This window comes from Clarias gariepinus, chromosome 10, assembly GCF_024256425.1.
Source record: "Clarias gariepinus isolate MV-2021 ecotype Netherlands chromosome 10, CGAR_prim_01v2, whole genome shotgun sequence".
In the NCBI taxonomy this organism is placed as follows: Eukaryota; Metazoa; Chordata; class Actinopteri; order Siluriformes; family Clariidae; genus Clarias; species Clarias gariepinus.
The window spans coordinates 31,492,263-31,516,144 of NC_071109.1; the positions used below are offsets into that span (position 1 = coordinate 31,492,263).

Sequence of the window (23,882 nt, forward strand, 5' to 3'; positions counted from 1 at the left end):
TTTCTGCACACCAACAAACAGCTTTATTTCAGTCATAAATTCACAATTACATTCCTGCTATTATTTCCACCTGTGGTCAAATAATGGATGAAATATTTATTTAATGCTGGAAACAAACAGCAAAAAACATGATAATTATTATTACAAAAAGCCAGGAGCACTTCATGTTCATAAAATAATATTTACTTAATATGATATATATAATTTGTTTATTTATGTCTTCTGATGATGTCGACACATTTTTCCGTTTTAAATAAGATATATTGGCATATTCACGGATCAGGATATTTGCATAGTTAACACTATCAGATAGCCTACTATCAGAGACCATTTAAACCCAGGCATTGTCATGACTTTTATTGTTTTGTCCCTGTTAAAACATTACAACAACTATATAAGAAACTTATTAGGAACTTTAAACCACGATTTTCTCACGAAAATAATTTGAAGCACATATACACACATTTATCATAGAGGATCTGTTGTAAAACAAAATAAAATTCATGTTTGCTTTAGCATTGGAAAAAATATTGTTTTAGGCTAACTAATTATATACAGTTCTTAGTTGTACTTGGTCTGGCCTTCAGATAAAGTCCTTCCATGCACCATATGGCGGATATTCAGTGAAGCACAACACATTTATTCAAATTCTATTTCATATTGGCAGCTTGTAGGAAAAAACACATATTCTTAATGGCCACATCTGTAAGTTGCTCTGGATGAAGATTTTATATGTAAGGCCATGAGAATATACATAATTAAATGTAAAACAGCCAACAAAGACTTTCATTACAACATAACATTTATTACTAGAACAGTTATCACATGCGAATAAACGTAGGATTGTTTCTTAATGAGCCATAAAGTAGTTTCTAATTTGTAGATATATATTATTTCTATATTTCTCTAGATGGCTGTCTCAGCCTGACTTTCATCCTGTATGGTTTTGGTGTAACTGTTATTCCAAACACAGGAGTGAAATCTGGTTCTCCTGCATCTTCAGGCCAAACAAACTGAAAGCGGTGCAGGAGAGTAACCAAGAAGAGGAAGAGCTCCATGCGAGCCAGTCCTTCTCCAAGACACACACGAGGCCCTGGACACATGAACAGATACATACATTTAGTCTTGCAGATTTAAATGAATTAATAAATCTAATTTGGCAAATAAGATTTAAGTGAGGTTTGCGTTGCCATTTCCCTCCTGAGTTCTCACCAGCAGAAAAGGGCAAGAAGGCCTCAGGTTTCTCAAACTGCCCTTTGTCATTTAGAAAGTTCAGTGGGTTAAAATCATGAGGAAACTTCCACTGGCCTTCTTCACGTAACACTGAGGACAGGTTGGGGATGATCGTTGTTCCCTAAAATACAGACAGTTAAAAATAGAGATTAATTTGTGTCATGAAACAGTATGAAAAATGTGATTAAAATCCTCACCTTTGGTATGGTGTAGTTCATCAGTTCTGTATCTCTTGTGGTACAGTGGAACACACTCAGAGGGACAGTAATGGCAATGCGCTGACACTCATGAATCATAGCCTGTGTGTATGGCATGTTGTGTCTGTCCTCAAAAGATGCCTGAGATTTTCCCTCCATAACCTCATCAATCTCCTGCTGGCATTTCTCTAGAAACAAAATATGTACAGCATTCTTTTTCTGATTAATTCAACCTGGCAATATGGGCAATAAATAAATTCTTGACAATCATTTAAATAGCAGATTTGGAATGCAATTTAATAGATGAAAAGTTCAAACTCTGTATGTCTGGATGAGCCATGAGGTAGAGAATCGCTGTAAGGAGTGTGTTGGATGTGGTATCAGTTCCAGCTATATGTAGATCAATAATATATGCCACAAGGTTTTCTTCACTAAAAGTGGATTCATTGCCACTCTATTAAACACAATATAGGAACAAATATTATTATGCTTTCTCATTCAAGTAGAACAGCAATGACTAATATAAATTGGCAATTACAAACCTTCTCAAGCTCATCCAGATAGCAGTCAACAAAATCTCTTGGTTTTCCTGGGACTCTTGTTGTCTTGTGCTTGTTGATCATGGTCTCTGATAAGGTTTTAAGTCTGCTGTAATTATGAAATCCTTTTTTAAAGGGAAGGGGCCAGGACCTCACCACAGGAAGTGCATCATAGATCTACAAGAAAACAGGAGATTTTGCTGTTGTAATACATGCATTATGCTTTCTTCTCTTCTTATTTTCAGAAACTAAAGCAAATGGAAAAAGAAATGCTTGTCCCATCATAAAACCATAACAGGGTGGCTTGGTGGTTAGCTGTGTCGCCTTTCACCTCCAGGGTTCAGGTTCGATTTTCCACCACAGGGTCTGTGTGCATGGAATTGCATGTTGCCCTTGTGCGTGGTGTTTTTTTGTTCAGGTTCTCCAGTTTCCATTCCATAGTCCAAAGGCATGCAGCTTAAACTAATTGGCGTTTACAAATTGCAAGTAGTGAGTGTGCCCTGCAATGGAATGGCATACCATTCAGGGTCTACCCCGCTTCATGCTCTAAATCTCCTGGGATAGAATCCAGGCCCCTTGCAAGCTTATACTGAATGAAGTCGTGTAGAAGATGATTGAGTAAGTGAACCCACAAGAGGAGGCGCTCCAACACACTATCAAGACACACTACAGAGACGAGGTTCAACATCTAGTTGAGTGGTGTGTGGAGAGTGACCTGGTTTTAAACACAACTAAAACAGAGGAGATCGTTGTAGACAGGAGAACACCAGGTGCACAGCAGGGAATGATGAGAGTTGGCTTGGATACTTAAGACTTGTGGGGGGACACACACACATAGATGCTAGGAACAGAAGGTGTACAGTATATAACAAACAAAGCTGTTTGCCCCTCTTCCTAATGATGCTGCAAATGCACTGAACTCTTTACACCCAGGACTGTATTATTATATTCCATTGTAAATATTGTTATATTCATTATATTTTATTGCAATTATTATTCGTTTATTCTTTTGTTTATTTTACATGTTCTTAATGCTGATGGTCTCTGAGAGCTACAAAACAAATGTATCACTATAATTACAATAAAGTCTCTTTATCTTTTTCTTAATTCATACTAATATTAAGCCTTTTTTATGAGCCTCACTAAATAAGTTTTCTTATGCCCATGCAGCAGTTTAGTCCCAATCCTTTGAATTCTTGTAGCATTGTATATGTGGAAATTTTCTTACTTTTTTTATTTTTAAACATAAAAATTATTAAACATAAACATAAAGTGATTTCGATTATGTATTTTTTTTACAAAGCCACTTTAAATTAGATTTAGTGATCTCCACTATGATCATTCATGATTCTTTTCAACCACATTTCTGTTCCTAAGCTAATATATCATATATATAATAATATATCATAAGGTTTAATAATGCTTTGGGTTGTCCTTAACACAATACCAGAATCTTCATTACAATTACATTTTCATTAAAATGGTGACAGTTTTGACCGGGTAGTATAAGAGAGTTTAAGTGCATTAAAATATAACACTCATGACCTATTCCTGAAATTTGCCCAAAAAGAAAAAAATACACATTAGGTCCAAGTTGCTATTATTTATAGAAGATTTTCTCTCAGGTTAATTGCTGTAACCCTGTTCCCTGAAATGGCGGGAACGAGATGCTGCGTGAAAACACTATGGGAACATCTTGTCATGTTGCCGGTTGTGAAGCATGTGTCTATCAAACGCGCCAAATTTTGGCTTATATAACCTCGGTCGGGTGACGTTATCTGATGAGACGCACCTGCAGGTTATAAATAGGAGTGAGCTGGAAACATTCCTCAGATTGATTTGTCTGAATAGACATCCGGTCACGTAGGCAGTGCGGCATTGGAACGCAGCATCTCGTTCCCGCCTTTTCAGAAAACAGGGTTACAGCAAAGTAACCCGAGACGTTCTCTTTCAAAGGCTACACTCAATGCTGCGTAAAAGCGCTATGAGAACGAGAGTACCGAACTGCAAGTGTCTGGACCCCAAGGTTGTGTAGCGTGTGCGCACAAGGCCGAGAAGGTCTCAGAACTATGCCTGGGCAGCTAACTCGGGGACCCATGAGCTCGAAGTAGCATGAACAACCAGACTATAAATGTAACAAATGTGTGCGGAGAGGACCAACCCTCCACGTCACACACTTGCTGCAGGGGAATACCTCTTGCTTGTGCAATAAATGACCCGATCCCCCTGGTTAAATGAGCCCTGATTCCTAGAGGCAAAGTGAGCCCGCACGCCTCGTAGGAGAGGGCAATAGCATCTCTCACCCAGTGTAGTGGCGGCCGCCCCCTCGCGGTCCCAAAACATGTAAAGTCTGCTTTGACTTACGCCACTGGCTGATGCGGTGGACGTAAATATGAAGAGCACGTACTGGACACAGTAAGTGAAGACTCTCCTGCTCCGAAGCTGTAAAGGCGGAGGACAGAAGGCTTCAAAACAATAGGGTGCATGTAGAGATGGAACTTTCGGAAGATAGTTCAGTGAGGATGCAGTTAAGTACGTCCTGAGAGTACTAGGGCACAAGCCCGAGGACAACTTTTCCTGCAGAAACTCCAGCACTGAAACAATTCGGCAGTGGACTGGGTCTACCTGCTTCACACACACTTGCCGCATGGGAATACCTCTTGCTAATGCAATAGATGAGGCGATTCCCCTAGTTAAATGAGCCCTGATTCCTAGAGGTGAAGTGAGACCACGGGCCTCATAGGAGAGGGCAATAGCATCTCTCCCTCAGTGTAGTGGCGGCCGCCCCCCCGGTTGCAGCCCCAAAACGTGTAAAGCTGCTCTGACTTACGCCACTGGCTGATGCAGTAGACATGAATCTAAAGATCACGTACTGGACACAGTAAGTGATGTCTCTCCTGCTCTGAAGCTGTAAAAGGCAGAGGACAGAAGGCTTCAAAACAATAGGGTGCATGTTGAGAATGGAACTTTCGGAAGATAGTTCAGTGAGGATGCAAAATGGCCCTGTCTAGCCCAGGGGCAAAGTCTAGGCAGGATGGGGAGACTGCCAGCTCTCCAATCCTCTTAGCGAGGTATTGGCCATTAGAAAAAACATCTTAAGGGTCAGAAACCTGAGGCGCTGCCCGTGGCTCTAGTGGGTGGCCTCAACCGTTTAGTTCCATGAATGAAGCGGGTAACTAAGAGGGTGTTTCCCACAGTAACCCCAACGATCAGGACGTGGCAGGCTGAAATAGCAGTTACGTACGTCTTAAGAGTACTAGGGCACAAGCCAGAGGACAACTTTCCCTGTAGAGGCTCCAGCACTGAACCATTCGGCAGTGGACTGGGTCTATCCGCTTCGTCATGCACCAACCTTCAAATACATTCCTTTTAAGGGCATACTCTTCTAGGGGAGGGAGCCCTAGCACTTAGAATAGTCTTAATTACGCTGGCTGGAAGATCAGCTTGACTTAATTGGTCCCCTTCAGTGACCAAACGTGAAGGTTCCAAAGCTCGGGCCGGAGATGAAATATCGTCCCCTGTGCCTGCGCGCCAAGAATCCCGGCAGCAGAGCTATCAGGAAAAACGCATAAAGGCGTACCTGGGCCACGTACGGGCCAAGGTGTCCAGACCCAGGGGGGTTAAAAAGAGTCAGAGAGTAGCAAAGGGGACATTTGCTGATCTTACGAGGCAAAGAGGTTCACCTCTGCTACATGAAATCTCTCCAGATTGACTGACTACTTCGGGGTGGGGTTTCCATTCCCCGTGTGTCAGAGATTGACTGGGCCGTACAACTGCTCCCACATTCATATGCCCTGGGTTGTAAATTGCCCTGAGGGAGAGAAACCTGGTGCACTAGCTAACTAGCGGCGCGAGCACAGTCCGCCCTGGCGATGAGTCCCTCTCATGTGCAGAAGGCCCAAAAGTGTCACCGTGGATACAGCTGCCATGAGAGCTAATATCTCTAAAAGTGATGGTCACTTCCTGGTCTAGCTTGATTTCCTTAAGGGTGTTGAGGATGGATTCGACCTTTTGTGTTTCAATCCTAGAAACAAAGATGAGCTCGAACGACATGCTGTCGACGCGCTAGCTACTGAGACTGGGCCAGCCAGTCGTGAGAGAGCTAGACCAAATGGAAGGACCCGATACTGGTAAGCTTCCCCCCTGAAAGTGAACCTCAGGAACCTCCTGTGTTGTGTCAATATTTCTATATGAAAGTAAGCGTCCTTCAATCGATTGTCACAAAGCAATCGCTTGGTAGGATTTGAGAGCAATCACTTTGAAGCTGTATTTATTTATTTTAGATAGCGATACACCCCGCGAAATCTAAAAATTGGACGCAGTCCCCTGTTCCTCTTGGAACCAAGACATAATGACTGTAGTAGCATGACTCACTGTCTGGTAGGGGAACATGTTCCATGGCCCCATTCCCCAGCAACTTCTGTCAGCAAGGGCGGCGGAAACTAAACACTGATCCCCTGGGGGTGCCCGGGAGGGCATGCTCTTATGGAAAAGAACAATGCATGCCCCTCCCCGGGTCACCCCCACGGTCATGGGTGCGTAAGCCTTCAGAACTTCTTCTTTGAAAAGAAGGTGGCGCGGCGATCTGATCTTTTAGAGGAGGCCTGTAAAGGGCGGCGAGCCGTACCCCAGTCCTTACGGGGGGGTGCCCGGCTACCAACTCTCTTCTTCTGCGCCTCTCGCCTGGCGAGAATCAGATCTGGTCGAGGCTGGTCGGCCTCGACTCTTGAGCACGGCGTGGAAGAAATTAACCAAAAGGCTGTTCATACAGCCTAGCCTCTCGAAACCTGGTTGCGACGGAATTAACAGCGTCGCCAAATAGGCCGGAGGGTGAGACCGGGGCATCAAGGAGAAACGTTCGATCCTTATCCTTGATGCCTGTCAGATTTAGCCATAGGTGTCTCTCAGCGGACACCAAGGAGGCCATAGAATGGCCGATAGCACGGGCTGTTTGTTTAGTCGCGCGTAGGGACAAATCAGTAGCCCGGCGTAATTCTGTGAATGCTTCCTGATTCACAGTGCCGCTCATGCTCAAATCATTCAGCAGATCAGCCTGGTATGCCTGCAGAACCGCCATGGTGTGCAAGGAAGCGCCGGCTTGACCTGCTGCTTGGAACGCCTTCCCTACAAGGGTAGAAGACGTTCTACATGGCTTGGATGGAAGGGTTGGCTTCTTTAATGAGGATGATGTTCCAGGAGAGATATAGCCCGCAAGCATCCCTTCTATCTGGGGCATCACCACATTACCTTGTGCTTTTGCACAAAAATACGGGCTGAGAAAGGTTTATTTCAAGATAAACGATATAATTCGTTATGGAGGTCATCAAAAAAAGGGAGAGACCGGAGTTTTGGCGCCCTCTCCCGGCCACCCGACAGAAATCTGTCATCCAGTTTTGATTGTTTTGGGTGAGCTTGCTCCTGTGGCCAATCAATGTGTTGAAGTGTTATAGCTTCAAGCAACTCCTCATACTCTCTATCATCTTTAGAGGAGCGTTCTGAGGTAGCTACTTCTATTTCTACAGAAGCAAGGGAACGAATCTCTTCCGTACACCCACGAGAAGCCCTGAAGTGCGCTCGTGAAGTGGAAGAAAAGACTTTGTGATCGGGGGAGAGGGCGAGAGAAAGAGGGGGGCTCCGTCTCTCGTGTCTCGGCCAGATCAACTTGTGATCCTCAAGAGTGCAGCGCGGTTCGTGGTTCCTGAAAGAACGCAAGGCGCGTGCGAAGCACCTTCATCGGAAGATCATCACAGTGCTCACACTCTCTAAGTCCTTCGAGAGCGTGGCTCTCACCCAAACATTCAAAGTAGAGAATATGTGAATCGCCCTCCGAAAGGAAATTTTCACAAGGAGGAGGACATCTAGCTATAAACTCTGCCATTATTTCTGGTGAGTTTTATGCTTTTATCTGCTTTTAAATGTGTTTCCTGCCTTTTCCAACCTGCGATTCTCATTTCTCTCAGCAGATGGCGCAAGGGATCACGCATACTATTTATGCGTCATTCAGTGTGTATATGTAACTATCGCAGGTTTCATTCCATATATGCAGTTTATATATATATATATATATATATATATATATATATGCTTCCGTAAAATATCGACAATTCGCCATTCGTTCTGGCGTTGATAATCAGCGATATTTTATAAGGACATTTAGGGGATTTCGCTTTACTTAATTTTATAAGGTTTTGATAAAATTAATTAGTTTGTTCGTTCTGTTAGAAGCTTCCGTGAAATTATCTTTGAAACAATATTGTTTTACATATTACATATGTAATGGCCCCTCCTGAGGATATAAAGCCTCATTATTAAATTTGAATAAATCAGATCTACCACAGCAGATAATAAACTATGCTATGTCATTACCGAAGCAAACACCACGATTATGCCTCGTTTCGTTCAGTGTTGCTAGGCAACGGACCACGTGCCTAATCGGCGGGAACAGGGTTCACTTGGCCGCAGTGTATTATAAACCTGTGGAATGTTTCACTGCTTATGCTCATGTAATAAAAGCAAGTGAAATGTGGAAGTGGTGTGGCCACTGAATGAGAACTAAATCAAAGATTTCGGTAACTACACTGAGTGTAACATCTGCATAGTGACACTAAACAGCTGAACAACTTCACTTTTCAGTTTACCTCTGAGAAAGAAAAAAAAAGCTGTATGTTGTTTGTTTATATGTAGAATGTTTATGAAAGTACACGAAGTAGGCGCGCACGTGCGCACAGACAGACAGACACACACACACACACACACATACCTCCCCTGAGCCCTTGGTCAACATCTAATGACCGTCGATATGCAAATGAGTTAAGACGTAGCCTAACGTGGTGTCGTGTCGGATTTCAGCGGTCACGGAGTGGAAAGACTTTGAAGCAGTTGCAGCGTTTTTCAGTTACAACAAGCACAGCGATGAGTCCACGTTGTTTCACTGTTTATGACATAGTGACACTAAACAGCTGAACAACTTCACTTTTCTGTTTACCTCTGAGAAAGAAAAAAAAGCTGTATGTTGTTTGTTTATATGTAGAATGTTTATAAAAGTACACGAAGTAGGCGCGCGCGCGCGCACAGACAGACACATATACACACACACACACACACACACACACCTCCCCTGAGCCCTCGGTCAACATCTAATGACCGTCGATATGCAAATGAGTTAAGACGTAGCCTAACGTGGTGTCGTGTCGGATTTCAGCGGTCACGGAGTGGAAAGACTTTGAAGCAGTTGCAGCGTTTTTCAGTTACAACAAGCAAAGTAGCACAGCGATGAGTCCAAGTTGTTTCACTGTTTATGACATAGTGACACTAAACAGCTGAACAACTTCACTTTTCCGTTTACCTCTGAGAAAAAAAAAGTTGTATATAGTTTGTTTATATTCAGAGTAACACCTTTCAACCACCTCTTATAGTCTATTGTTAATTTTAATGATTTGGCAGAAACTAATTATCACTACATAAGTACCCCAACACCATTGATCATGAGTTTCAGCTGAAACTAATTCTATACATGCAACAGAAAATGTAGATGCAGATTCCAAATGTATAAAGATACATGCTATATACATATATTCCGCTTCAGCGTGTTTCTTAATCTTAATCTTTATATATATACTTTTCAAATAAAATCGCTATTACTTGACCCTGAAGTTTAGTTTAGCACACAAAAACTGAAAAGTCCTTTCTGGTAAATCAACTGCATATGTTGTTTATTTACAGCAATTCATTAATAAAATGAATATACATTGTACAGTACAAGGTAAACACGAGAAAGATTACAAAATAAAAAAACAAACAGTGTCTTATTTTTATAAATAGCTTATACTGTGCGTCGAGATGCTGAAATCTCTTGCATGTTGCCCCTCAATTTTGTGCTTCAATTTCAAGTGGAGAGATATTTGACCGACAGCTTAGAACAAAAGAACTGTAGGTGTGATCACAACCCCCTCCGAACGACCGTGCCATCAATCACTGACCACCTCAGAAGTTCCCTCCAAAGTATGCTGATGTTTTGCAAGTATTTTTGCAAAACTATGGCACTCTCTTGAGAGGTGGTTGGAATGTGTTATTCATTTATTTATTCTATACAAGGGCACTAACTACACAGACCAAACTGATACCTTATTTTATTCTTATACTCATCGCTGTGCTTGTTGTAACTGAAAAACGCTGCAACTACTTCAGGGGAGGTGTGTGTGTGTGTGCGCGCGCTGCAGCCTGTGAATGAATACGCACAGCAGAGGGACAGAGACATGAGGGACATCTAATACCGTATTGTGTAGTGTCCCTTTTTCAGCGGATTTCTCTGCTACCGCAGATCAGTTTATCAACTTGTAATATATTAATTTTAGGAATATATTAACATGTGCAGACATTTAGTTGAGGGGGCGCTGCCCCTCTTGCCCCTGAATAGAGCCAGCCTCGATTACACACACATACACACACATATATATATATAGCATGCATCGAATATACACACACACACACACACACATATATAGCATGCATCTTTATACATTTGGAATCTGCATCTACATTTTCTGTTGCATGTATAGAATTAGTTTCAGCTGAAACTCATGATCAATGGTGTTGGGGTACTTATGTAGTGATAATTAGTTTCTGCCAAATCATTAAAACTAACAATAGACTATGAGAGGTGGTTGGAAGGTGTTACTCTGAATATAAACAAACTAAATACAGCTTTTTTTTTAGAGGTAAACGGAAAAGTGAAGTTGTTCAGCTGTTTAGTGTCACTATGTTATAACCAGTGAAACAACGTGGACTCATCGCTGTGCTTGTTGTAACTGAAAAACGCTGCAGCTTCTTCAAAGTCTTTTCAGTCCGTGACCGCTGAAATCCGACACGACGCCACGTTAGGCTACGTCTTGACTTATTTGCGTATCGACAGTCATTAGATGTTGACCGAGGGCTCAGGGGAGGGGTGTGTGTGTGTGCGCGCACGCCTACTTCGTGTACTTTTATAAACATATAAACAAACAAAATACAGTATTTTTTCTCAGAGGTAAACGGAAAAGTGAAGTTGTTCAGCTTTTTAGTGTCACTATGCAGATGTTACACTCAGTGTAGTTACCGAAATCTTTGATATAGTTTTCATTCAGTGGCCACACATCACTTCCACATTTCCCCTTGCTTTTATTACATGAACATAAGCAGTGAAACATCCCGCAGGTTTATAATAAACCGCGGCCAAGTGAACCGATTAGGCGCATGGTCCGTTGCCTAGCAACACTGAACGAAACGAGGCATAATCGTGGTGTTTGCTTCGGTTATGACATAGCATAGTTTATTATCTGCTGTGGTAGATCTGATTTATTCAAATTTAATATTGTTTTAGCGATAATTTCACGGAAGCGAGTTCAGAACTAAATCGCTGCTCCAAGACGTTCAGAAGCTTCAAATAGAATGAACAAACTAATAACATTTTCTCCATACGATATAAAATTAAGTAGAGCTTTCCTTTTTGTTATAGTACAAAGCCCCTAGATGGACAAAGGAGGAGAAAAAACGGCAGAAAAAAGTCATGCCAAAAACTTTGGGTTATAATGCAAAACATGACTTGTTTTTTTCTGCCGTTTTTTCCCTCTTCCTTTGTCCCCTTAGAGACTCTGTAGTAGGTTTTCTCAGTTGAATATGAAAAAAAGATACCGCTGATTATCAACGCGGGAATGAATGGCGCATTGTCCAAGTGCAAGTTGATCTTGGAGCTAAACTATTTGCTTTGGGTGAAAGCGCCATCTAGCAATCATTGTATGTCAGCAGCAGCTTCCCATTCAAAACAATAGGCGGTCAAATGACCGCTGAACCGCGTTATTAGTAGGTGACACTGGCGCGGCGCTTCTAGTGTTTAAGTGTATTTTATGCTGACACACACACGCTCACAATGTCGGTGAAGACAAAGAATCTGAGGAATGTTTCCGGCTTACTCCTATTTATAACCTTATAATCTTTTTTTTATAATAATGGATTGTGATTTAAACGACTTTAACATACATTTCAGTATGACATCATGTTTTCAGTTAAAGCTAAAATCTTTTAACACCAGTCTTAAACCAAATAAGCAAATTAGCATGATAAAATAAGAATAAGCACATTCCATCTATTTAAGACCATTTTTTTTATCACACTGCTTTCTGGTGACACACAGAAGAGGATGGGTTCACTTTTATGTCCGGTTGTTCTAGTCTGGTTGTTCTAATCTTTTCCTCATGTTGTCCCAGGGGTATTTTTATGACACTGTGACCACTGGCTTACTCATTAGAGATCCAAATCTTTAAAGATTACCAGGCTTATGCAATGCTACTTTGTCACTTTCTGTTATTAATTTTTTATACAAATAAAAAATAATTTAAATAAACTTACCATCGCCCAAGGTCCTTGAGCAAGCTTTGTAATTTCGGTAAACATACGAACATACACTTTAAGTGTTTCATCACCATATTCATAGCGGGTGCCAAACAAAACTAGGTAGATGATATTTGATGCAGCATCGTGGAACAAAGTCTGAGGTGAAATGGAACTTCCTAAAAATCAAAAAGGTATATTATATTATATTTTTATTTGCTTTGTATAACTTAGCAGAAAACCTTAATTCAATACAGTATATATTGAACGGAAACATGATTGAAAGGGAAATCTGTTCATACCAGCATATTTCTCCAATTTTGCAACAAGATGTTCAATTTCCCCCATAATCCTGTTCTCCATAGACTGTTTTCCCAAGCCAAAGTTTCTTAAGGTCATGAGAGCAAAGCGCCGATGCTCCTTCCATTGTAGACTATAATCGGCTATTATGACTCCTGTTTCAGATTACTCATATTAGTCAAATGCTTAATAGTTGTTCTATTTGAAATGGGTCATGTAAATGTCTGTTACAGATCTCACCTTTTCCTTTAGTTATATCCATAAACAGGCTTGGTGGGCGTCCTGAAAAGTCTGCAGATTTTGTCAGCAGAGCTTCTCTTATGGATTTAAAACCATTAAGAACAACAGCTGGTTTTGTACCAACATACAGGCTGTAAATGTTTCCATATTGCTCAGCCAACTACACAAAATACAAGAAATGTTTTCAAGGCCAGAATACACACATTGCAAAAGTGTCATTAGGTAAAATGAATAACAACTACGACTTGTACATGGTATAAGAAAATATGATGCAGTGCCCAATCCCTGGACTTCAAATAGTAAAACATCCTTTATGATGCTGCTGCTATGTGCAAGAAAACATTATAAGGTCCTCCAGGGTGGTCTTCCTGGAAATAAAATGAGACAGTGTACCACAAAGAATGTTTTTTTTTTCTATAAACATAGGTTAATCCCCTATGGGTGCTCTTCAAACAGTATGTGTCTGTCTAGGACAGCACTAAATGACCAGTCTTAGAACAGCTAAAAAAATAAGATAATGTCAGAGGTAAAATGAGACATGTGCAGCCACACCTCTTGTCATGACTCATTCCTTGCCTGTCCGTTTTTTGATCAACTCTGTCACTTTTCCCCATGTGTTCATGTTTTCCCTAGCCCGTCCTTTCCCATACCCCCGTTTCCAACCCGTCACCAGTTTCCCATTTTCCTATTAATAACTCCAGCATTCAAGCAGGCATTATGTGTTGCTTAAACTGGTGGACTACTGTATGTGCTTTGCTCCAAATTCTTTTTCATGCTCTCATGTTGTCTAGTTCATTTCTCATTTTTTGTCTCACAATTTGGATTTGTTCGCCTTGCCTTTTGATTTTCCGGCTTTGATCTCGCGCTTCCTCGTTTTGACCATGGCTTTAGTTTCACGTTTTTGGATTGTTGCTCCGCTTTTTTATTTCCCAGGTACCAATTTAACATTTCCGCTTCTGACTACAGCTCTCGTTTTGCAATTTGGCTAAGACGCTATGCTGATTCCCCGTTGTTTGACCCTCGCTTCCGCACTCCGACCATGCTTCCGTCTATTGTCGCGATCCGCATCTGCGGTTGGATTCACCTTGTTCTGCTCTGCTCTGTGAAAGAATAATCCAGCCAGCGATATGAATCCAGCAGATGTTGACCGCATGAGATCGGAGCTGGAGAGACAAGGTGCCCTTCTTGAAGCCCACCAGCAGGAGCTGCTCAACACCAAGCAAAGCCTGATGTCACGATCCAGCTCCAACGGCTCCACCTCTCTCTTGTGCAAGGCAGTGACTCCAGCATGCAATGGGAACCATTGCCCCCTGCGCACTGATATTTGAGCTCCAGTCCTCCACGTTCACCACTGAACACTCTAAAGTGGCGTATGTTATCACGCTTTTCTCAGGACAAGCCCAAGAATGGAGCACCGCGCTCTGCGACGCCCATGACCCCAGCTGCTCCCATTATGAAAGTTTCATTAAGGAGATGACAGGAGTTCATCAAGGAGGAAATATCCTGACGGAGTCTACTATTGTTGCACTCAGTAAAATACATAATAAACCCGCGCTATATTTTACTCTGGCCACCGTGTACAGACCCCCGGGGTCATATGTCGATTTTCTTAAAGAATTTGGACATCTGCTATCAGACCTACTGGATAACTCTGACAAAGTGTTAATAGTAGGAGACTTTAACATTCATGTAGATGATGCTAACAACGCTTTAGCACTCGTATTTATGGATTTACTAAATTCCTTTGGGGTTAAACAAAATATAAATGGAGCAACTTACCGCTTTAATCATACGCTAGATTTACTTATATCCCATGGTATAGATGTCTCTAATTTAGAAATCTTACCTCAAAGTGATGATATCACAGATCATCACCTCCTGATATATACTCTACCTGTAAAACAGATTAGCTGTGTCTCCCCACGTTATCAATTTATTAGAAATATGAATCCGACTACTAAAGACAGATTCACAAGTAATTTGCCGGATCTGTCCCAAATTCTTATTAGACCCCTAAATGCAGACGATCTAGATGAGGTAACTAGCAGCATGGGCATTATTTTTACCAGTACATTAGACACTGTTGCTCCCGTCAGATTAAAAAAAGTCAGAGACAAACACTTGCACCGTGGTACAACAGTCATACTCGCACCCTAAAGAGAGCAACCCGTAACCTTAAGCGAAAATGGAGGAAAACTAAATTAGAAGTTTTTCGAATTGCGTATAAAGACAGTATGTGCAGCTATAGACAGGCCCTAAAAACTGCTAGGACCGAGCATCTTAGCCAACTGATACCAAGGTCTAGGTCACGTCCCTAAACCTTTCAACTTGGCATTTATTAAGCCGCTTCTTGAAAAATCTAATTTGGACGCATTAATTTTCAGGGGCAGGCATTAAAATGGATTAGATCATACCTGTCTGATCGATACCATTTTGTAGATCTAAATGGAGTACCGTCTGATGTAATGCCAGTGAAATATGGGGTCCCACAAGGGTCAGTTTTAGGACCTCTGCTGTTCCCAATATACATGCTTCCCTTGGGAAACATCATTAGAAGGCATGGGATTAGTTTCCATTGTTAAGCTGATGATACCCAATTATATATCTCAACAAAACCAGATGAAATACCCAAGTTGTCTAGATTAACCGAGTGTGTCCAGGACATAAAGGATTGGATGACCAATAACCTTCTTTTACTAAATTCAGATAAGACAGAGATATTACTCATCGGCCCAAAAACCAGCACACAACAGCTTTCACAATTCAGCCTGCGTTTAGAAGGATGTACTGTTACTACCAGCTCAACAGTAAAAGACCTGGGCGTAATATTAGACTGTAACTTGTCTTTTGAAAATTATATTTCCAATATCACAAAAACTGCCTTTTTTCATCCTAGAAATATTGCCAAACTTCTAGTATCCTATCCGTATCTGATGCAGAAAAGCTAGTTCATGCATTCATGACCTCCAGACTGGACTATTGTAATGCATTACTAGTAATGCATTACAATAGTCCAGTCTGGACTATGACCTCCAGACTGGACTATTGTAATGCATTAATATTTTTCTACCCATCCCGAGGCATCTGGAGATTGTGCCAGCTTTAGTAGACAAAGGCCAACCCTGCGAGGTTTCTGAGGCATCCAGAGAAGGACCAGCTCCAGCTGGATTCTGCTTTATGATGGCTGGAGCTACACATGATGCTCCTGTGCTTCCAGTGACCCAGACCCCATCTTCCCTCTGCACCTACTGACTCCCTGTGCTGAACTGGACTTCATGTCAATCTACACAACTTCTGTTATATTGAACTTTCACCTGCACAACACACATGATGTTATTTCCCAGTACATCACAGGGCCCTCGCGGCATGGATTATTTGCCTTTCTCCTTTCGGGCGGGGCTGGGTGCTTTTTTTGTGGGTAAGAAAGATGGTTCCCTTTCGTCCCTGCATTAAATATATAGGGGCCTAAATGACATTACTGTGCAAAACCGGTACCCCATTCCACTGATGTCCACCACCTTCAAACTCCTTTAATAAGCCAAGCTATTTATCAAGCTGGATCTGCACAATGCATACCACCTTCAGTTTGCAGTTGCGTGTAAGGCGGCCTTAAACACCCCAATAAGATAGTATGAATATCTAAAGGCTCTGTTTAGCCTTACTGATGCCCCCGCTGTCTTCCAGGCTCTCATTAATGGTGTACTCAGGGATCTCCTTAACTCTTCAGTGTTTGTCTACCTGATCTTTTCTCGGGACCTGAGGGAGCATCAACACCATCTCCGGGAGATGCTACAGAGACTCCTAGAAAATAACCTGTTTGTGAAACTAGAGTGGTTAATCAATCGGAATGTAGGTCCTACCGTCGCCGTGCTCAGCGGTACCGTTTGGCTTTGTGCGTTTGCTGGCTTTTACTGTTGAGTGGCGCTATATAACTACAGGCTGACGCCTCATGCCTTAGTTCATTCTCTGCTGGATTAATGAGACACGGAGTTTTAGAACTGCACGTAGTAGCGGATAAAATCAAGTAAAACATTGTAGTTAAACAAATTTATAATCACAGAACTAAAATGACGATACAAATGTAGAATTTAAATTAAATTAAATCTTATTAGGATCAAATTTAAACAAAATAAATGTTAACACAGTGAGCCTTTAAATTGTATCAGAAATTAATTAGAAAAGAAGCGTGTAGGGTTTTGTGCCGTCTTATAACTTGTGTTCTTTAAATTTATAGTAGATTTATTAACTAAAATAAATGACCATAAAAATTATAACATTGTCAGGACGTTCTACTGCGTCAGCTGATGTTGGTCATTCAGCCCCGCTTGTGTTTGTGCGTTATTATAAGAATGAAATGCAGTAGACTGTTATGATCTGTAACGGGTTCGACCCATAAAGCACGGACACGAGGCGAGGTCTTACGGGAAAAGGGTAATTTATTTAGGTAAAATGGGGAAGGAAAGTGTTGAAGGAGGGAGAATGGAAAGAAAGGGATAAAGGTTGTGCATGTGCAGTTCCGGGGGCTGTGCCACACTGGCATGCGGGCACACAGCTGACGATAAGTGTTGGTGCGCGGAGTGGCAAAACTGCACACTCCCTCGTGACAGCGCTTCTCCCGCTGTCGATGGCCGGCGTGAGTCCTCGCTGACGCAAAAACCTAACCACACTTTTCCTCTTCGGCAGCGGGGCTGCGAGGGCGGGCTCGGTGTGGGAGTAAAGATGCCGCGGGAGCTCGCGCAGCTCTTTCTCGCGCTGTCCTCAGCGCGGAGATCAAAGGGCGGAATTCTAGTGTCCTTGTTTAAAGTCCCTCGGGCGCGTCACATCTCCCCACTGACATGCTTTTTTTATATTCTCCATTACATCACGTACTTCCCAGACCTCAGACAAACCTCCGCGCCTTGCTTTTATAATGCGGAGCAAGCCCGAGATCATATTAACGTTAATTATCGCCAGCCGGCACAAATAGGCGGCTCCCGTCCCTTTGCTGCCTATTCAGGGAGCCTACGGAGTGAGGGAGTAGTTATAGTAGATTTGGGCGTACACCCATCACACGCGCACGCCGTGGCAGATCATCATAATTGTCCTAAACTTGTATTTCATAAGGTTTTCCGAGCGGTGGTACAGCGCAACGGGGGTCATTATTTACTATTAAACATTAAACGAATTTACAAAACTTAATGCGTGCGATTAAGCGCTGATTCTACGTAGGAAAGTAAAGAAGAGGATCCTGATGCTTAACATTCCGGAGACCAAACCCCATTTAAATTAAATTAACAAATATTGCAAGTAAATAACAATAGCCCACGTTTAAAAAAGCATTTTTATTTAGATTATAAAAAAATAATCCTGCATCTGTTTTAGGTGTTCCAGCTGCCACTGTTCTAGAATTCAAATTAAATCAAATCTTATTAGGATCAAATTTAAGCACAATAAATGTTAACACAGTGAGCCTCTTGATTTTATCACTTGTAATTAGAAAAAAGGGTGTATGGATTTGTGTCATCTTATTTCTTGTGTTCTTTAAATTTATAGTAGATTTATTAACTGAAATAAATTACCATAAAATTAAAACAGTGTTAGGACGTTCTACTGCGTCAGCTGATGTCGGTCTTTCAGCCCCGCTTGTGTTTTTGCGTTATTATAAGAATGAAATGCAGTAGACTACTATGATTTGTAACGGGTTCGACCCATGTTACTCAAACAACTCAGTTCAGGTGTAAGTAAATGGATAGAAAGTAAATGTCTGTGCTGTTTGGGGGAGGGAGGTGCTAATGATTTGGTCGGCTATGTGTGTGTGTGTGAGAGAGAGGGGTGTCGCGGTCGTTTTCAGTGAAACAAAGGCTCAGCTGAAAAATGTTAGGCACATCAGTCACTTAACCCCCAATAAAAGGTATTTGAGTGTTATGATAGTTGTAATATAACAGATGCGCACTGAATACTAAACCTAAACCAGGCACGGAGATTAATGAACCAAGATAGCCCCCATACCTGTTTAAAAAAAATAAATAAATAAAAATACCAAAGAATATTATTGTGTATAGACTGATTAAAAACAATGCAATTTATGCTATCATAAGGAAAATAACAAGTTCTTCCATTCCAATGATTAAAAAAGGTAACAATGTCAACTTTAGAATCTAGAATCCAGGAGATTAAAATTACACAAATTGAAATCACTGAAAGTCTCCAGAAGAGCCTCAGATTCAAGAGGTTTTTAAAGTGGGGAGAAGTGCATTTCAGTTCCTCTAAATGTATAGGTGAGAACAGCCGATTCACACCTGGGGAGGGTGAATCATTTGTATTTGAATGTTGTCTGGCATTGTAAAGCACTATAGTGACACTAAAAGAACAACCCAGGATTAATAGGAATTCTTATACTGCATAAACATTATTTAGCACAAAAAAATTCCTCGCGCTCGGGAAAACTATGCGTGTGGTTGAGCGCTGGTTAGACTATAGGAAATTAAATCGGAGGTTTTTTTATTTAGACTATTAAAAAAATAACCTGCGTCTATTTTTAGGCGTGCCAGCTGCCACTTTTTAGTTAGAAGTTTTCAATACAAAGCTTATAATGCCCACATGACATGACGGAATAAGGCACGGCTGGTGATGATTGGGGTTTGTTGGGTTACAGTGGATTTTACTATGCGGTGTGAGTGCAATGGCCATCCGTCTGCTTGCGCTGACTCTGCTCTCCGCGGATGGCCGTACACCCCCCCCAAACCCTTTGAAGTCCCCGGGGCGCGTTCCATTTGCCCTGCTTGCATGCCGCACTTCCGCATTGTTGCACGCGCGCTGCATACACAGCGCGTAGTAAAATCCACTGTAGCCCAACAAACCCCGAGTATTTTATAGCGCGGGGTGCAAGCCCGGGCAACGATAGCAACGATAGCTCACCAGTCATGTGTAATTCTGTGGTCCCGCTGCTTCGCATGTCTGAAGGGGAGGCCGCCTAACTAGTGAGCGAGGAGCGATATTGATTTGGGCGCACGCCGTGACAGGCTGAAAAAACTGTGTCAGATTAATGTGCAAAAACTATATAATAAAACTATATAAGACTACATGCCTTTATAAGACTCGACTTTTATTTAAGCGCACTCACAATAACGAAAAAACTTTGTGATTTTGTAAGTGTTGTGATTTTGTAAGTGTTGTAAGCTGCGCTGTTCTGTATTGTTTTTGGTGAACTTGAGCGCGTCAGAAAATGAACGCAAACGTTTTTTTAAATGTTTAGAGTCAGTCTGCTTGCTGTTTTTCCGACGTATTCATAATCATTAGTCTACTTCTGCCGGTGCGCTCTGGAAAACTTCATGCATGCGGCTGAGCGCTGATTAAAACTATGTAGTAAATTAAAGAGGAGAATCACGATTCTGAAGTCCTGAGCCCAAACCTCATTTAAATTAAATTAACAAATACTATAAGTAAAAAAAAACAATAGCCCACGTTTAGAAAATAATAATAACTTTAATAACTGATGGAGGTTTTGAGCTGTATACACACGCATTCCTGCCTAAACAACTCTTAAAACTACACCTGTAACACAATAAACAGTAATATTTCAAACATTCTGCAGGCTGATATTTGGAGAAAGGAAAGAATAATGAATAAACTAGTTGTTGGGTCAAAATAACCCAACCAGGTGTTCATTTGTAAACTACATCTCATATGAGCCAACATGAGCAACCCAACAATGTGTTTAAAGTACCTGAAATAATCCAGAACTTAAATAACAATAAACCGATACAGAGATACGCTGTATAACGGTCACTGTTGTATTTACGGCAACAAGCGAAAATGTCACTTTGCGCCACCTGGCGGCCATTTTACGAATGACTTTGAAATGCAACTGATTTATTTTGGCCGCTGACGTTTTTACGCGGCGATGAGCGCGACGGTAATAACCATTCCAATTGATCAACTACTGTAGAGAAGTGTGAATTCCACACGATGTCCACCATTTTCTTTGGATTTAGCATTGGGACATCACAGATCAAGGTGGAACCCGCCCAGCTCCAAGCCGTCACGAACTGGGCTACGCCCACCTCATGACAGAAACTTCAGAGGTCGTGGGGTTCGCAAACTTCTATCACCGTTTCATCCAAGACTACAGCTTTATCGCTGACCCCTAACAGACCTCACCTTTCCCTAGTTCGATTTTTGCTGGAACCTGGAATTCGAGGGGGCCTTTACCGAACTTAAGAAGCGTTTCACATCTGCTACTATTCTCACTGTCCTTGACCCGTCACATCAGTTCTTCGTAAAAGTCCACCAAGGATAACAAACTGTTTTTGCTGGAACCTGAAATCTAAGGAGGCCTCCACTGAACTTAAGAAGTGTTTCACGTCTGCCCCTATACTCACTATCCCGGACCTGTCATGTCAGTTCATCATAGAAGTTGACATCTCCAGCATGGAAGTAGGGGGCGTTCTCTCACAGATGTCCACCCAGGTAACAAACTGCACCCCTGCTCCTTCTTCTCCCATTGCTTAACTCCTGCTGAAAGAAACTATAGCATTAGAGATTGTGAGCTCTTGGCTATCAAGCTTGGGAATGGAGGTCCCATTTCTAGTCTGGACCAACCACGAGAACCTCAAATACCTACAGAGTGCTAAGAGACTCAACTCTCGACAGGCTCAGTGGTCCCTCTTCACCAGATTCATTTTTAACCTCTCCTATAGACCTGGGTCAAAAAACTACAAGCCAGATGCCCTTTCGGGAAAATTTACAACCACCCACGACTCTGCTACCTGTGACACTATTCTAAAGTCAAGCAAGCTCTTCCTCATGAGCCAGGGCCAAGTAACCCCCTAATCCCTGTCATAAGTCCAGCAGTGTCCGGTGGCCCATTGGATGCGACATTACCGTTCTGTGTCAACACAGCCCTCAACTGCCTCCTCAGGCTCCTGCTTATCCCTTACCACCTGTGGTCTGACATTGCTTTGGCCTTTCTTACAGGGTTACCCACCTCTGATGGCCACACTTGCATCATGACTGTGGTAGCTCTGTTCTCTAAAGCCACTCACTTTATCCCCCTGCCTAAACATTCATCCACCAAGGTGACCGCCGAACTCATGGTAGTCCATGGTTTCAAGTTCCACGGCCTCCCCAAATACATCGTCTCTGACCTTGGGCCACAGTTCACTTCGCAGTTTTGGAAGGCGTTTTGCCAACTTATTGGAGCTACCCTCAGTCTGTCTTTAGGGATCCACCCCCAGTCCAATGGCCAGACCAAAAGAAAGAATCAGTCCCTCGAGGTTGCCCTAAGGTTCATGGTCTCCCAGGATGTCTTCTGTTGGACCAAGTTCCTGCCCTGGGTGGAGTATGCCCACAACAAGCTTGCTACCCGAGACATTCCCCTGAAGACCGTCTCCCGTAAACTCTCTCCCTGCTACATTAAGCCTTACACCATCACCAAGATTGTCAACCCATGCGCTGTCAAGCTCTTGCTCCTCTCTACTATGTGGCGGATTAACCCCATGTTTCATGTTTTCCAGTTACACTGTCTTGCCTTATGCCCATGTTATTGTGTTTTGATTCAATTTTCTCGCATTTTAATTCTAATGCTCTCACGTTGGCTAGTTTGTTTCATTTTCTCGTTTCTCGTCTCTTGATTTGGATTTGTTCGCCTCGCCAATTTCCCAGCTTTGATGTTGCGCTTCCTCGTTTTTAACCATGGCTCTTGTTTCACATTTTTGAATTGTTGGCCCGCTCTTTGATTTCCCAGTTACTGATCTAACGCTTCCTCTTTTGACCACAGCTCTCATTTTGCGATTTGGCTGACTGGTTCCCCGGTGTTTGACCCTGGCTTCTGCATTCCAAATATGCTTCCGCCTAACGTCACGATCCGCTCAGTGACACCTCTGCTAACACACACATATCAGTACCATTCCATTTCATACTCCATGTTTCAGGGTTTCAATCGTACTGGTGCTGTCATAACCACACAACATATTACACTTCTATATTTTTACACTTTCATACCTCAAAGTATAGAATTTATTTCTATACAGTATGTAAAGCCTTCATAACTTATATTCTTCTATTTTAATTCTATTTTATTTTGGTTACTTTTGTTAAAATGTTAAAATTTTCAGTCTACATTTTTATGGTTATGTATCTTGTTCTAATTCCAATATTACTTTTATTGGGAAAAATTATTTAAACGCTTGCTTTCTGCAAAAATCTTAATCAAACTGAACATCATGGCTTTTTTTTTTAGGTTAGTCACCATATGTCAATACATCAAAGTCCTAAACATTTCTTTGTTTCAAACAAATCTTTGCAAATTTTAATATCATTAAATTATTTTATTGTAATTTATTTTACAAAACAACCACAATCAATGTATTAAATGCATACATAAACAAATATTTTTATATTATTATTGTTTATTATTTTAAGATTGTTTGATGTTGTACCTTCTCAAAGTCTTTCAAAGGATTTTTGATGTTAAAATGAAACAAGTTTCCAAATATAGTAATGGGTCTTGGTCCTGGAGGTAAGTTCCTGGGCCTCTGGATTCTGTAGAAAAGGAAGAAAAGGCAGACACAAACCACAACCAGAATCCAAGAACCCAGCATGATGATTGTTGTGCTGTTGAATGTTCTGCTGTTTTTCCACAAACCTTTGGAATGACAAGCCCTAATAGCAGACCTTAAGAGCTAATCATTTACCTTGCATATTGACTAAACATGCATAACTGAATTTTGGCTGAGTTTTTTTTTTTTTTATTGTTTTAATTCAGCCATATTTGAGTGTTTTCAAGCATGAACAGCCTGGACATGCCACCACATCCAAATTGGATTTACAACCCGAATTCTGGAAAAGTGGGAACTACAAAATCTAGTATTCACCAATTATGAGAAAGGTATCGTAAGATCTGGGCAAATGTTTAAACTTCAAAATACTTGACCAAGACAACAGTTCTTTATAAAGAAACTAGAACTTATTTGACTAATCTACGATATATGAAACTACGCTACTTAAACACACACGCACACATACACAC

General features: G+C 41.6%; 1 protein-coding gene across 1 annotated transcript; it reads right to left on the reverse strand.

Moving 5' to 3' along the window:
- On the reverse strand, positions 1 to 23,509 carry LOC128531878 (cytochrome P450 2F2-like). Its single transcript, XM_053506055.1, has 9 exons — positions 23,293 to 23,509; positions 12,875 to 13,034; positions 12,637 to 12,789; positions 12,353 to 12,513; positions 1,973 to 2,146; positions 1,749 to 1,884; positions 1,431 to 1,618; positions 1,213 to 1,354; positions 1 to 1,093 (listed from the first exon to the last, which is right to left on the reverse strand). The coding sequence occupies exons 1-9, from the start codon at positions 23,452 to 23,454 to the stop codon at positions 897 to 899; spliced, it is 1,473 nt and encodes a 490-aa protein (XP_053362030.1). The 5' UTR covers positions 23,455 to 23,509; the 3' UTR covers positions 1 to 896.
- Positions 23,510 to 23,882: the final 373 nt, after the last annotated feature.

Excerpts from the sequence above, each read along its gene's own strand:
- LOC128531878 (XM_053506055.1), bottom strand. The coding sequence starts at position 23,454 with ATGCTGGGTTCTTGGATTCTGGTTGTGGTTTGTGTCTGCCTTTTCTTC. Across the intron at positions 13,035-23,292 it reads CTTTGAAAGACTTTGAGAAG|TTGGCTGAGCAATATGGAAA; the intron begins GTACAACATCAA and ends TATTTTGTGTAG. Across the intron at positions 1,885-1,972 it reads ATCTGGATGAGCTTGAGAAG|AGTGGCAATGAATCCACTTT; the intron begins GTTTGTAATTGC and ends TGTGTTTAATAG.